This window comes from the organism of the source record quoted next, unplaced genomic scaffold (genome assembly GCF_019419815.1).
Source record: "Pyrus x bretschneideri cultivar Hongxiangsu unplaced genomic scaffold, Pyrus_bretschneideri_v1 Contig27, whole genome shotgun sequence".
NCBI lineage: Eukaryota > Viridiplantae > Streptophyta > Magnoliopsida > Rosales > Rosaceae > Pyrus > Pyrus x bretschneideri.
The window spans coordinates 3,985,579-4,001,512 of record NW_025999579.1 but is presented as its reverse complement, the minus strand read 5'-3'; the positions used below and the strand labels follow the sequence as shown (position 1 = coordinate 4,001,512).

Here is a 15,934-nt window from a genome sequence, read left to right as displayed (position 1 = left end):
TTTCACAAATTTCTACAATTGGACACTTGAACCAGAAATTATTCCATCCCAGTTTTGTGGCACGTCAAAACTTGAAATTTATTCCACAACCCATAGGCCTCAACATGAAACACAAACCCTAATTTAACTTCTAAATATTAATTCATCTGTGTTTTTAGGTTGGCTTAGATATGTGAGCATATCATGTGCATGTTGTGTACATACAGTGGACAAGTCCTGAAGAATTCATCCAACAAAACACCAACATTTAATGTGAAATCTCGTCCCCGGATTTCACTATATAAAATTGTGTATCTCGTACTTTGTATTCATATTCATAATTTTGACGCTTTCATATTTACAGCGTTTATTTTTTTTGATAAGTAAAAGGACAAAATTGCCCCTATTGTATTAAACGGAATTCTTCGTGGACGTATGTCGGGACCGGGGCGTGACAACTTTTGGTGGTATCAGAGCTTAGGTATTAGGTCTAAGTACCTTTGCCTGTGGATGATAATAATTGTTTCATGGAATTAGTATTGTCTTTGATGATATGGCTATGTTTGTGGTTATTCTTGCATGGTGAATTGAAGTTCAGAACTATCAAACTTAAGGATGGCTTAATCTGAAAATCGATGAAGTGTGAACACTATTCTGTGTTTCGTTATCAGGAAATTTCGAGGATGAAATTTTTTTTAATGGGGGAAAGATGTGAAATCCCGTCCCCGGATTTCACTATTTAAAATTTCGCATCATATTCATAGTTTTGACGCTTTCATATTTACGGCGTATATTTTTTCGATAAGTAAAAGAACAAAATTGCCACTATTGTATTAAATGGAATTCTTCGTGGGCGTATGTCGGGATCAGGGTGTGACATTTAATGACTGGGCTTTGTTCCCAACCTCGATGCAAGTCCAGTAGTGGTGGTCTTGAGCCTCAGTTGTTTACCGTGTTGCCGAAAAATAGTCGGAAAACTCGCAACTTGCTTAAGCTTCGATCCCAACGATCAGGGATAAGATTTGTGACAAGGTTAGGTGTTTTAAACCCGTGAGGACGAGATGAAATTGGTGATGGCTTCGATTTGGACGATGTTGGTCGGGATGACAGTGCACCGTGTATGCATAGTGAAAAGGGGAGAGACAGTGCGTGAGGGAGAAAGTGAGATAAGAGAGATAGGGAAGGAGACAGAGAATAGAGAGAGAAATAAAAAAATGGGAGCAAATAACCCATTTATATGTGGGTATTTAGTAATTTTGACTTTGTGTGTGGTGTGCATGGCTTGTGCATGACCGGTTTGTTCTATTTTTGTCCCAAGATTAAAAAATTATCCCATTTTAGAGTATTTCCCTAGGTTATATGAGAGAGAGCTGGGAGGGATTGCTACAGAAATTTCAAGAGTGCAAAGATAGACCGACTTTATAAAGAAGGATTGGAAGGAGAAAGGAGAGAGGTGGGTGGTTAAATTAGGTTATTCAATTTCATAGAGGTGGGTGGTGGTTAGGGAGAAATTTTTAAGTGTGCCGGGAATATGGTACGGTACACTAAATGTCATAATACAATTGGTTGGAAATATTTTTTTCAAATTTCTAACCAATTGTATTATTAGACTTAGTGTACTGAGTTGTGTTCCAGACACACTAAAAACTCTTTCGTGGTTTGGTTAGGATAGGTTAGGTGGGTGGTGTTTTTCCCTTCATGGAAGGTTAGGTTATTCAATTTCATAGAAATGGTCCTTCTTACTTTTGTATAGTGAGTTAGAGCATTCCCAATGGGGGCTTTATCCGTTATTAGCCTCTCCGCACGCACTAACGTGCGTGCGAGAGGTATTTTTGCATCATGGGCGCTATGCGCCCCTAAAGGTGTATTGCATTAATTTTTTTTCATTATAATTGTCAAGATATATTTTAAATGTATTGTGTAAAGAGGAACTTTTTCTTTACCATGCAAGTCCTAAAAATTTGTCATGTTTTTCGTTTTCACTTTGTGTAACATAATGATTTAAATGTTATTCATACAATTGTCAAACAACTTGGGATTTTGGATGCAAGTTCCTAAATAAAATTCATGAACAATAGTAAGTAGATGTAAATAAAAAAAAGAGTAGATGAAAATATTTAGTACTCGTAGCAAAATACAAAACAACTTAAATGTCAAAATATAAAACCTACATCACAATATATACATTATTCACAATACCCATGAAGTCTATATGTCACTGTTTCTTTTGAAAAGAAAATTTACATATTGACATCAATGCTGCAATTTCCACCCATTTGTTCATGATTGAGGCTCCAAATTTTCATTGCCAATCTACAAACGATAGTAAGAAAATTAAAAATCAAATAAAAAGAGTTAATTGATAAGTGAGAAATGCATATTAAAAGGTTATCATTAATAAAGTTGTTACCTATTAGAAATCACCATAATTAGTTGGAATGAAGCAAGACTTCTTTGTATACCACATTCCGTGTAAATACACCTTCTTGGCCTACTATGGAGCCATTTTTTACTAACACGATTGTGGTTGATTTTGAGACCCTCTAGATAAAGCCACATATAATTGTCCATGACTGAAGATGTGATATGGAAGGTAAACGCCTACTTGTGGTATTGTCTGACCTTAAGATTTGTTCGTAGTGATAGAGAAACTTAGTTTCACTGGAAACTGCTTTCTTGTTAGTTCAAATGGAAGCCCAGCAATATCAGTACTTTTAAGGGGAATTCTTAGTAAGCAAACTCTAGATCCAGGAAATTGTCCAGTTAGAATTTCAGCATCAATAAGATTTCAGTAAGAACCACGACACAATAATCTTGTACCATTACACAATCCCAATTTCAGACCAATATATCTTAAAAGCATGATTGGAGCATCTCTTTTCAGAGTTAACTTGTGTGGAGGCAAACCAGCAAGTGAGATTGAATTCAAGAACTCTGGCTGATACAAATTTCTTGTGTCATCCTCAACTGAATCAAATGAATACATTGTCTCTTCTAAAGGAATAAATACAGTAAGAAATAAAGGAAGAAATACAGTAAGAACCAAATAATAGTGTTAGAGAACAAACTAAACAATTAATCTATGACATAAAGCTGAAGACTAAGAATACATATCCATCCTCTTTTCCTTACAGTACCACATATCCGAATCACTTCTATCAAATCTATTTGAATAGTTTATCTTATTCAAAGTTGCTAAAGATGAGTTCATAGGGTGTATGGCTTCGTAGCGTAATATCTACTTTTTTCTTGACATATATGTCACACTTTCCCATTCCACATGAAACTGCTGTGTCAATTCAAATTTACCACAATATTAATTCTTGTTTCCATAGCTGCAAAAGAAGTGTTTGAAATGAAAATATGAGTTGAAGTGCAAATTGTTTGTAGTATTTAAAATACATACATTGACAAAAAGTAAGGAAAAAAAAAAAAAAAGTCATATCCAATTAGATTGACCAGAAGCTCAATCAAACATAATATCAAATGTAAAACCCGTTACTTTGCATTTCGTTGACATTTGGAGCTGTTTAAATTAGCTTTTGTTACCAAAATCTAAACAATTGAAAGAAGAACCTCTTCGAAGAAGAGTTTACAGTAACTACGTACTATAATGCTTTTGTCTACAATAATATTAACACAATAAATAAAAAAGAGTTCTCAAATGTACAGAATCTTTACTCTGTTTTTTTCAAATTCTAAAGCATGATACGGTATCTACCAAATGGAAATAATAAAAGGAAGAAGAACCTTAAGAGTATATGAATGGGCAATCTTTTCCTATATGGAGGAGGAATTAACTCAATTAACCAGAAGAAAAAAACAAAAAAAAGGAAGCTAAAAGTGGATGATCCTGCAATTGAAAAACCCAAATATGCAGTAAAAACAACCAAGAGAAAACATAAGCTAAAAGAAATCACACTAAAAAAAATCAATTGAAATTAAGCAATTACTGTGCACTTGATCGACCCTAAAGTGACGTACAAATGCCAATTGTCAAAAAATTTAAGAAACCATTTTGAAATTAAGCAGACATTGTTGTAATAAGAAAAAACCTCAAATGTGCAATATAATTGAAATCAACTCCATTTGGAGGGAATTAAAGAATGCCAAAACCACAATAACTTCATATTACATTTAACATTTTGGCTAATATGTTATAAGCACAACCAACTCATCCATATTAAGAACCCAACAGAAATAATCAACTTGTGAACGAAAAGAAAGACGTGAACAGAAAATAAATTCAACAAAACTGGAAAAATGAAGAGAAGAAATTCCACTTATGAAAGGTGGTTAGGGAAAAAAAAAAAGAATCAAAAGTAGAAGAAATTCCACGACCGACCTGCGTATTTATCCTATACAACAGTCGTTGTCAAACTCTTCGGTGAAAGATCTACACATTGCTTATATCTGTGAGATGAATATGACAAACATTTGAGGTTGAATTAGTGAATTTCAAATACAATGGAAAAGAGAAAATGCAGACCACATCTTGATGAACAAAATTAGAGAAAATGGCGGATAAAAAACGGAAAGGGAAATCGATTAGGTACTCATGATTAAAGGAAGATTAGAAATTTCATTAAAATAAAAAGAAGAATTGAAAGCAAAATCAAATGTAGAAGAAAATTCCATTAATTGATAGAACAATCACGATTTGTCCAGATTCTTATAGCCTTACATGAAGCTTTGCACTGTGCATTTTTTTTGCCTGAAGCAGCAAAAGATGGAAAAAGCACGATAAATAATTGGAAAATGGATTAATATAAACAAAAACTCCCCAGAGCCAAGAGTTTCCTTGTAAGCATAAGAACCTCACCAACGGGCTTCATTGGAATGTAACGAATGCAAGGGGAAACATAAAGACACTTACATAGAGAAGAAACAAATCCAAGTTTTTCACTCAAAAGAAAATAACCAACAATCATACATGAAAATAGAAGGAAAAATGAATTTGGTTAATGGTGGACAACCGTTGGAAAAGAATGTAGAGATCATGGAGAATCCAAGATTGAAAGTTATTTGCAATAAGAATCAGTCGATGTAGAGGAAGAGTCTTTGTCAATATATCTATTTGTCTATTTCTCCCTCCCCCTCGTTATCTTCTCCTTGATTTCTGCACGACTACAAATAAATTACCAAAAGTAATATGAAACTAAACTTACCCAGTGAAATTTGAACACAATGAATTACTTCTCCAGTAGAGTTCATTTCCAAATCCTACTACTTTGAGAGGATTTTAAAAACTCCGTTTTCTAAAAATTTGGAATCTCTAATAACTGAAGAATCACACTATGCAAAACCCAAGTTGTTTATTAGGACAAAGAATCGCAAATGCCCCGGCATTTGAAATCTCATACTTCATTTGAGGTTTTTTTCTAATTGCAAACCCAACAATAATAATCCAATCGAAATTGATTGTAAAGACAAAAAGCGAAGGAATTTAGGAAAAATCACCTGAAATCTTGTCTAAATCGAGTGCGGATGCCGACGGAACTTTGAAAAAACACAAAGAAGAGGGGTCTGTGCGGAAGACGAAAGTGGGTTCGTTTCTTCCGATGTATGACATGTTGTTCACTATAGAATATGTAGTAGATGGCGGTTCCATCTCCTCAGGTGTTTACAACCGCTGCGGTTAGATGTGGTGTTTGAGAGTTCTACTCTTTCGTGGAGTGTTTTTTATTTTTTTATTTTTACGTTTATTTCTTTCGAAAAGACACAATGCAGTATTTGTGGGAGGATTAATCCAAGGGTCAAAATGAATTTGAAGTGCAAGTATTTTCATCTGGTGGTTGTCAATTGTTATAGTTAAGATGGGTATTTTTTTAATTTGCTTTTTTTTTTTTCTAAGATAATTTTATACTCTGTTATGTTTTTTACTAGTTTATCCTCATTTTTTGAAATGTTTTGGGTTTGGTTGTGAAGAAAACAAAAGGGCTTTCTTGGCATTTTGAAATGCTTTACCTATTTGGTCTTCTCCCTTTATATATATAGATGAGGCTACTATATTTCAAGCTTTATTGAGAAATATCATTCCCAATGAGCAGAAAAATAGGGTTAGATCCACCACTAAGGCTAGTAACTTCCCGTATTGGGTAGCATAAAATTGGGCTACATTTAGCCCCAAAAACAGTGGGTCCCACAAAAAAAATAGCAACTCATGTGAGCAAAATTCTATCATTGTCCATCCACTTGCAAATACACTTATACTCTCCTTTATTCTTTTTTCTTACATATTTTCTTGCAATTTGGCTAATTAATTATTGTTTTAAAATTCATAAGAATTATAATTTCAATTGATTTAACGTTCATGGTCAATGGTGGGTGAAATTTTCAAATAATCTTTTTTCATAATTGTGGGATACTAATTTACCAATTGGTACTAGATAAATTGTTGTGTTGTATGTGAAAATCAAATTATTTCAGAGGGCGAAGTTGTGGTTTGTATCTTTCAACGGGTAAGATTAAGATAAGAGAATCTAATCTAACGAACAGTTCATTAGTGATGAAATCTAATTTTGTCACAATTTGAACTTTTTTGGGTTGAAAGGTTCAAAAAAAAAAAAAAAAAAAAAAAAAAAAGATAGCACGTCCAAAAATCAACTCAAGAAAGTTAACACACAAAAAAAAATTATCGGATAATCAAATTACTAGATAAATAAATATATATAGCCCCATATAGAGCCCAAAGAAATAGTCTTTAATTGTGAGAGATTCTTTTATAAAGCTCCAAAGATTCATGGAAGATCTAAAAATGGCTATATCCACCACTTTTCCAACCCCATATAGAGCCCTTCACTGGGGATGCTCTTAGCGGATAAAGAATTACACGGAACATGTATATTGTTGTCGTGGTGTCTCAATAATTAAGCGATGTGTTTTTCTCCACGTCACTAGCATGAGACTATAAAATAACAATATAACTTGCTAACACGATAAACAAGTACAATAATGCACAAGAAATGACAGACTACATACGATACAACTACAATATAACTCACTGACACGATAAACAAGTACAGTAATGCACAAGAAATGACAAACTCGCACATCAAAACTATCAAGAATTAGGGCAACTTAATCATACTCGCAAAATAGCTAAAACAAAACTAAACTCTCTTAAGTTGTAATAAGATCAAGAACCCACTTACTATTATGAGAAAGACTCACTTTTTTTATGACCTCATGCTTGTCAAATTTTAGTTTTACCATTACGAGATTTAGCCATTCTAGTTGTTGTTGGATAATTTATTGGTTCATTTGATGAAGAACTCAACTCAAATTCGGTTAACCTTTTTTAAACCTCATGCTTGTCGAATTAATAGTTCACCAGTTTAGAGATTTAGCCGTTCTAGTCGCCTTGTAGATATGCTGGTGCTGCTCTGCATATCTGGTTTAGGTTTATAGTGCCTGCATTTCTTTTACTTATGGTTCGGTTCACATCAGTCAATTGATTCATTGTATAGCACCGTCACATCATTTGCCATTTCCTTCCTCGTCATACCCTTCATTTCTGTCTTCGTATGTTCCTCTCCTCCCAACACCATTATCTTCATCAACACTACTCCAAGTGCTACTCCTCGCCTCCTCACTAGCCACCACCACCACCACTCCCTTCCTCCCTGATAGGAACCTAATACTGAAAATAAAAAGTAATGCAAAGAAAATAAAAATAAACAAAGTGAACTCAATTCACTTCATCACAATAATCCTCACAATGAGTGGAGGGGTTTACTAATCCGGGATCGGAATGAGGGGAATTTAACTGATGTGAGGAATCATAATCGGATTTCTATTACTGAATTGTCTGGAATCACAACCCTAGAGCAGTACTTTAGTTTATGTGAGCGAAATTGGGGAGGGGAGAGTTGAATCCAGGACGTCGAATGCAACTGTGCAAGAGTGAACGCTCTTAACCAAATGAGATACAAGCCTCCTGCAAGCCCGGTGAAGTTCAGGCATAATCATCACAGATTCTTGTTATGACGATAGTGATCGCGTTAAGGAAGAGAGTCTCGAGTTACCTGCGCAAGTCAAGTCCAGTTATACCAGCTTGAAGGACTGTCAAATTTTCTGAATCTGGTGAGACAATGGTCACAGTGTCTTCAGAATACTGAGTCTTGAGTTTGGACATGAGCTGTATCACCCGAATGAATATGTCTGAGACGCTCTCGTTTGTGGTTCCATCATCGATAGGGGGAGGAAGAGTGTCTGATGCATATACCTGCGGTGCATTAACAAAATTACTAATCATACTTGCTTGTCAATGACTAGTCGAAAATTATATTAAAAGTCCTAGTGCTTCCTATAGGAGCACCCAAAAAGCGCTTTGGGTATTTTGTCAACTACATTCATAAGCATTTTAGGTTGTCAGGAAGCGGTTTTAATCAGTCTTTTTAGTAAATTTGGACTAATTTGGTGCCAAATGAAGCGCTAGAGTTCATAGTTCGCAATTACTAACTTGCGCACCTTCGACTGACCCCATTAACGGCTGCAATCATCTCTGCAGCCTGGTAAGCTCTCTGGGTGAGAGAAGGCCATATCCAACAGTCCTTGTCACAAGCTCCCATTTCCCTCAAATTGAAAGCTGACCTCACTGCCTGCTTCTTTCCTTTCTCCGACAACTCCTTATCGACAGAAGTTTTCACAACCGGATTTGTGTTGATTACTCCTATGCTCTCATACTCAGACTGCCCTGCCCTCACCAGAAAATACCTTCCAATTCCATTCACCCAAAAAACCAAGAGTCAAAAGAATACTCAACAACCAACTAATGTAATAGCACCATGGTTATACATTAGCATCACTGGAAATAATTTTCACACTCATTTTTCTCCTCTGCACTTCTCCCTTTATTTTTAGCCGTTAGATTGAATAAATGGAAATAGAATCAAGGAAGAGAAAACGAGAGCGTGAAAATTACAAGTAGTCTACCCTAAACATCATATATGATATATCACTTAGTCACTAGTAAGGCTAATATGGGGTAAAAAAATTCCAGCTTTGGTAACAAATAGCAATACGAACCACATCCCACAAAAGAAGAATTTTTATTGAATTAGGATTTGACGAATCGTTTGGATCTAGTTTAGCCTAATAAATAAATAATGTAATCCTATTAGTTGGTTTCCAATTTGCATTCTAATTTGATTGTTCTTCATCATCCTATTTCATAACGGATATCTTTCCAAATATGACCAGGATCACAAACACACTATATATTAATAAGAGCCATTAGCAATCAATCAATCTGCACAATCACAACTACATCGATCAAACGATAAAGATCATGTTGTATATTGATGATCTCCCTGATTTTGTATTGGTGGAAATCATTTGTCGACTCCCCCACGAATCCGCAGTTCGATGCAGGTGTGTTTCCAAGCGTTGGTTCAGTCTCCTCTCTGATGATTACTTTCGTTTATGCTTTTTGTGTGTCCAGGATGAAAAGCAGACCCCGGAGCCAACTACTCTGATCTTCACGAATCCAAAAGATGCGAGGGATTTCTTTACCATGTCCGAGCAGCCTCCTCTGATGCCGGAAAACCAAGGCCGCCCCCGCAGCTTCTCTTTGAGTTTCCTCCCTTGTTTTCAAAGGCCTGTCGACACACCAGACAAGGAACCAATTGTAGTAGCGGCATGTCGGGACTTAGTATTATGCTGCGCAACCAAGACTAGTTCAGACTACTACGTCTGCAATCCATCCACCAAGCAATGGGATGCCATTCCTTCCCTTTCTCATCAATGCTGCCAAGAGGAAGCGTGGGTCGGATTCATCTGCGAACCCTACTACTATAAGAAGGAATGCAGAGAAGATGGCAATGATAGCCGAAAGGAAAAAAGTAATACATTCCAACTTAACGTTGAGAGGAGGTTACGATTAACTCATTCATCCTTGCCGCCGCCTTTGGAAATAAAGCTCGAGATTTTCACTTCCGAGACTGGTAAATGGACGGAACAAATTTTCTTATACCAAATAGGATTTTCACTTAGTAGTTTGAATCGCATAGCGGTTGCCTTCAATGGAAATCTGTATTGGTGGAACTTTAACGCTGGCTGGGCGATCGATTTGGATATTGAACATCTTAAATGGCATTGCATTCGTAGGCCTCAAGATGATCAGTTCATCACTCCCATCCATTCATATTTTGAAATCCTAGATTCCATTAAAGCAAGATCTCGAAAAGGATATTGTATGCGAATGTGCCAGTTCACTCAAAATCGAAACTGTCCAATTTTTCTGAGTGTTTGGGAGTACTTGGAAGATGAAGAGGCCAATAACGCTGGCAAATATTGGTATTTAGTAGGCAGAGTTTCCCTGGACTGGATGATTTCGCAAAATCCATTGACCATGGAATCGAAGGAGAAAAAGGTAAGGACGTTCGGTTTTGACCCAAATAATGAGGATATCTTATATCTACAATTATCTGGATACGTTGTTATGTATAACATTGGCGCAAAAACGGTAAAAGTGGTTTGGAAAACTGAGCTCACTTATGATCATGTTCTACAACGACGAGTTGTCTTTCCATATCTGCACCCATGGTGGCCGACGCCACTTCCTAAACGGAAGGGAGACCTCTACAAGACCAAGCAGCAACAGGGATGAGATGCAACGGCAGAGCCAGGAATTATTAGGTTGGTGGGTTAAGTTAAAATTATTACTACCAAATCAAATGCTCAATTTTTTTCGTTGCCTACGTAAAGCTATGTAATTTAAGTAAGAATTTTATAGTCTGCTTTTAGGTTCTAGCCTTCAAACTTTCAAATGAATATATTATTGTATAGAAGTCTTAATTTATTAAATTTTAGTATGGTTAAAGTGATGAGTTTATTTAACATTTATTAGCTCTTATTTTCCCTAAAAACACTTCTTAAGATTCAAACTTTTCATTTTCTAGGAGGGCTACCACAATTAAAAAAAAAATCATAAAATAGGTCAAACAATTAGTATTTTTAGGCTTAATGAACCCTAAGTTATAGCTTATTGGAGCCTTATACTTGGCTCTGCCGATAAACTGTGCTGACGGAGCCAAAAAGAGACAAGAATAGGCCCAGGCCTATCCAACATCCTTCAAATTCTTTTTGAAACTAAAAGGATTAAAAAGAGAGGAAGAAGTTCGATTGAGGACAATCATAATTGAGGAGAAGTTCGATTAAGGACAATCATAATTAGATTTCTATTACTAAATTGTCTGGAATCACAACCCTAGGGCAATACTTCTGTTAATGTGAGCAAAATTGGGGAAGGGAGAATCAAACTCAGGACCTCCAGTGCAACTGCACAGGAGTGAATACACTTAACCAAATGAGATACAAGCCTCTTGCAAGCCCGATGAAGTTCAGTCTATCAAAAGAAATAACGTTAGTTACAATTTGGTGGTTTTAGGCATTTATACACAGCTGATGCAGGTTGCTTGTAAGTAGGTACACTATTGGTATCAACAAATCTGACTTCTCCTGGTGCAAAAGAAAGTTCCCTGTGCCTGAAACTCAAAAAAAAATCACGACATTTTAGCACTTACAATGCTCGATAACAATCACAGATTCTTGTTATGACGATAGTGATCGTGTTAAGGAAGAGAGTCTTGAGTTACCTGCGCAAGTCAAGTCCAATTATACCAGCTTGCAGGACAGTCAAATTGTCTGAATCTGGTGAGACAATGATCACAGTGTCTTCGGAGTATTGAGTCTCGAGTATGGACATGAGCTGTATCACCCGAACGAATACATCTGAGACGCTCTCGTTTGGGGTTCCATCATCAATGGGGGGAGGCTTGATTGCGGGAGAAAGAGTGTCTGATGCATATACCTGAGGTGCATTAACAAAATTACTGATCATACTTGCTTATCAATCACTATATATTCTACTTCGTTGAGAGAACAAAAGTGTGGATGTTCATTGGAAATTGTACTTCTGAAACAGCTTCTAGGTTCTTTCCTTCATAAGCCCCCAATCCACGGGCGTCGAGAAAGCTATACTCTGGGACGATATAACTGCAAACAGAAATGCATGATGATTGCACAAAGCTAACATCTTTGGATAGATTTATAGAGGTATACTCAATCAGCATGGTCCACGGTGGCTATCATTCAGAGTTGGCCTCGAAATTTCGAAAATCATGCTACCAATTCAGATTAAAATGCATGGAAACAATGAGTTTGATTCGGGAAAATGGCCTCCCCTTTGAATACTAGAAGTACTTTTATTATGAACCAGTCGAAAATTAAAAACCTTAGAGCTTCCTAGAGGAGCACCCAAAAAACACTTTTGGTTTTTCTGTCAACTATATTCATAAGCATCTTAGGTTGTCAGAAAACGGTTTTAATCAGTCTCTTTAGTAAATTAGTTCTAATTTGGTAACAAATGAAGCACTAGAGTTCATAGTTCATAATACTAACTTGCGCACCTTCGACTGACCCCATTAACGGCTGCAATGATCTCTGCGGCCTGGTAAGCTCTCTGAGTGATAGAAGGCCATATCCAACAGTTCTTGTCACAAGCCCCCATTTCCTTCAAATCGAAAGCTGACCTCACTGCCTGCTTCTTCCCTTTCTCCGACAATCCGTTATCGACAGAAGTCTTTGCAACCGGATTCGTGTTGATTACTCCTATGCTCTCGTACTCAGACTCCCCTGCCCTCACCAGAAAATACCTTCCAATTCCATTCACCCAAAAACAACAGTCAAAAGAATATTCATCAAGCAACTAATGCAATGGCACCATGGTTATATATTAGCATCACCGGAAATGATTTTCACATTCATTTTTCTCCTCTGCAGTTCTCTCTTTATTTCTAGCCGTTAGATTGAATAAATAACTATAGACTCAGGAAGAGAAAACGGGAGCGTGAAAATTACTATCAGTCTACCCTAAACATCATATATGATATATCACTTAGTCACTAGTAAAGCTAATATGGGGTCAAAAATTTCCAGCTTTCTGGAAACAAATAGCAATACAAACCACATCCCACAAAACCCATTACTTTGTTATCCATGATTTTATTCAATTTTCTCATAAACCAAACTGCAATTCATGTATAAACAAAAAATGGGTTTGCTGAATTACCGGTTGGTGAGCCTGACTGGGGGCATCTGGAATAGGCCACGAGCAAAGGCTGCTTCTTGTGCTGACATGGGGCTGAGAAAATTGTGTGCAAATGGGGTTGCGGCGGCGGTGGAGACCGTGAGCGCGGCGAGGAGGCTGCGGCGGCTGATGGGTAGGAATGAATTGATGGGGTTTTGAGTTGTTGACGATGGACTTTGAGGAGGAGGAGGAGGAGGAGGAGGAGGAGGGCGGGGTTTAATGGAGGAAGATGTTGCTAGCATTTTTGGCGGGTGTTTGGGGGGCGGAGTGAGTCTTAACTAACTAAACCACTACTTTTGGTTGTGCTTGCTCTCTGTATTTCCTTCAGTCTTCACTTCGTCCAACCAAATCCAAGCCAATAGGCGCAGACCAATTGGAGCTGAAACGACATGTAGTTTACCTCCTGAAGTACAATAAGCAAATTGCCGTCTTCTATCCAAAGGCAAATTCCTCCAACAAAGCCCACTGGCCCCACTCCAAAGCCCAGAAAATCCAGGTCATAAACATCCAAGTCTCCAGCTCAGCCCACTACAGCCTTGTCTCAGTCGAACTTAGATTTGGATAAATTACAGTTTGCATCTTTAAGTTTAAGTGCAACTGTAATCTCATACATCATTTTTAAATCTACGTTTTCTGTAAAATTGGTTGTTATTTGATGAAGTGACAAATATTGGTTCCACATGTATGCACATGTGCCAGTCAAATTTTTTCATAGGGACGATAATAGTTAAATCGCCAACAAATTTTGAAAAAAAAAAACGTGAAAAGTTGGAAACCCTCCTGTTCCCTATCATTCTTGTTGGAAAATAATAAGTTTAATTTAGGATTTGGGTCCAGCCTATTAGAATTAGGTTTTCGTTTAGAGATTAGGGTTTAGTTTATTATAAATATGAAGTTTGTTATCCACTTGTGAATAAGTCAGTAAAGATATAATCTCTTTGAGTTATATAGACGTCTCGGCATTCTTCGTAATCCTTTGTTTGTAGAGCGTACCTTGGTTTTCAACTATTCTTCCCCCTTTCCGTTCCACACAAGGCCACCCCATCGCAAACTCCACCCGTTGACCCCCTCCGTCAGTAACCTAGCAAACCAGACGTACCGCAAACCACCACCGAGACTGCGAGGCCACCCCCCATAGGAATTGCCAAGTCAAGAGCCGTTGTTGCATACGTTCTCTCTTTGTTTGAGCTTCTATCCCCTTTTTTGATCACAGAAAACAAAGGGGTGGCCTCTTAATAATTTGTAGCTGCAGCTACTAACTAGATATATTGTTGGTTAGTGATGCTTTATATATGTAGCAGGGACTAGTAACTGAAATGCACGCTGCACAAAATTAGTGAGCAACTTAAGCCAAAAATATGAAGCATCTTTGCCTTAGTAGTATTATAAACTAGAAGCTCTGGGATTCACCAAACCCCATATGTGAACTCAAACTTAACATTATCTAGTTCAGCTAGCTGCAGCTACCTTTCGATGTTCGAGTCCCTTTGAATATGTTGATATAAATCGCACTCCCCCTGTTTTCTGTAACTGATCTCTGAAGACACAATGACATGGTTCACTGAAAGGAGCCAGTTGCTGCTGTCTGCTACACCAGATTAAATATATATGCTTTCCTGAAACTCTATATGAACTAGGCCACACCATTTTCCAGGTTTCCCTCTTCAATTTAGGATAACATGAAACTGGGTCTTGAATAGCACTATCACAAAATCTGTGTTTAAAAAAATAAAAAAAGGGGTAGTAGTGGGGTACCACTCCGAGCTGGGTCGCTGTTTTTAAGGAAAACTCTCCCAAAAAGGTTTTTTTTGTATAAGCGGATGATTGAACTCCTGACCTTCCTAAAGATGATACTCAAAAGAACCGTCCAACTTGTGGCCTAGCCAGCTTTTACCATACGGTAGAATAAGAGAGCCTCATCGATACGTTGTCAAAGTTGTCAATAGTGTCTTATTATGGTGATAGCAAATAGTCTCAAGTAAAGTAATCAATATGTTGTGTTGTTATACTGGTAATGATGTAAGAAGTGATTGTTGCGCTCTTTCATTTTCTTTTGCTAATATTATATTTAAAAAACAACATTCCTTAATAAAGGTCCAAAAGTACATAAAAGACAATGCACAAGATAAATTTTTTAACATCACTGCAAAATCAATAACCTCAAAAGACTAAACTAAAGCATACAACACCTGTAGAAACAACTAATCCAGCATAATCCCTGTTCAAGCCCACATAACCCAAAAGCTAAATTGAACCATAGCCGTAAACTATAACTACCACCATGAATCGAAGCCACACTCAACTCCGATTTGGTCCCAAAAAATCTCTTTTGAAAACTTCAGATGTCCACTACAAATCCTTAGAAGGAATCTTCCTCAAATTATGCTATCTGGACCTCCAAGATACCCAAAACGTCTAGAAACGTCAATCTAAGAAAGCTGCACGCTGGGCCTTCTTTTCTTTGCCATGGTCAAACAACTTGGTAGATAAATCTGGAACTTTGCTACAATCATCTTGAAAAACTCACGAACATCCTACAATTGGAATCACTCCAAAATTCATCCATTTGATCATTTTTTGCTTAAGAGAAAGTCAAATGTCCTACATTGAAAATACATAACAAAGTATCAAAATTCTACTAAAATAACCAATAAATTAATACTAAGAATAGGGTAAAATATATGGTATAATATGGACTCATCAATGGATAAGGAGAATATCAATCTTTAATGATCCAGCTGCGCATAATAGCAGATAAGAGTCATTAACAGAAGAAGTACACCGCCATTGCGGCGCCCCGTGCCAATTAAATAAAACATATGTAAGTTCTTGTCCATATGTCTGTGTTTCACTGAAACGAGA

The 15,934-nt window shown here is 36.9% G+C and overlaps 3 protein-coding genes across 3 annotated transcripts; 1 reads left to right on the top strand and 2 right to left on the bottom strand.

Moving 5' to 3' along the window:
- Positions 1–8,002: 8,002 nt before the first annotated feature.
- LOC125478988 lies at positions 8,003–8,786 on the bottom strand. The gene is made up of 3 exons (XM_048587935.1): positions 8,779–8,786; positions 8,440–8,697; positions 8,003–8,228 (listed from the first exon to the last, which is right to left on the bottom strand). The coding sequence occupies exons 1-3, from the start codon at positions 8,784–8,786 to the stop codon at positions 8,003–8,005; spliced, it is 492 nt and encodes a 163-aa protein (XP_048443892.1).
- A 485-nt stretch (positions 8,787–9,271) lies between these two features.
- On the top strand, positions 9,272–10,591 carry LOC125478987 (F-box protein At5g49610-like). Its single transcript, XM_048587933.1, has one exon. It carries the CDS (start codon positions 9,272–9,274, stop codon positions 10,589–10,591), a length of 1,320 nt encoding a protein of 439 aa, XP_048443890.1.
- Positions 10,592–11,141: 550 nt separating this feature from the next.
- On the bottom strand, positions 11,142–13,413 carry LOC103953040. Its single transcript, XM_009364761.3, has 5 exons — positions 13,055–13,413; positions 12,393–12,638; positions 11,898–11,979; positions 11,580–11,794; positions 11,142–11,468 (listed from the first exon to the last, which is right to left on the bottom strand). The coding sequence occupies exons 1-5, from the start codon at positions 13,312–13,314 to the stop codon at positions 11,348–11,350; spliced, it is 924 nt and encodes a 307-aa protein (XP_009363036.2). The 5' UTR covers positions 13,315–13,413; the 3' UTR covers positions 11,142–11,347.
- Positions 13,414–15,934: the final 2,521 nt, after the last annotated feature.

What these genes read in the sequence shown, in the direction of transcription:
- LOC125478988 (XM_048587935.1), bottom strand. An exon ending in AGTCGAAGGTGCGCAAGTTA is followed by an intron (nt 8,229 to 8,439) that starts GTAATTGCGAAC and finishes AAGTATGATTAG; the next exon opens with TAATTTTGTTAATGCACCGC.
- LOC125478987 (XM_048587933.1), top strand. Translation starts at nt 9,272, where the DNA reads ATGTTGTATATTGATGATCTCCCTGATTTTGTATTGGTGGAAATCATT.
- LOC103953040 (XM_009364761.3), bottom strand. Translation starts at nt 13,314, where the DNA reads ATGCTAGCAACATCTTCCTCCATTAAACCCCGCCCTCCTCCTCCTCCT. An exon ending in GTTAATGGGGTCAGTCGAAG is followed by an intron (nt 11,980 to 12,392) that starts GTGCGCAAGTTA and finishes TTCTGTTTGCAG; the next exon opens with TTATATCGTCCCAGAGTATA. An exon ending in ATTGGACTTGACTTGCGCAG is followed by an intron (nt 11,469 to 11,579) that starts GTAACTCAAGAC and finishes TTTGAGTTTCAG; the next exon opens with GCACAGGGAACTTTCTTTTG.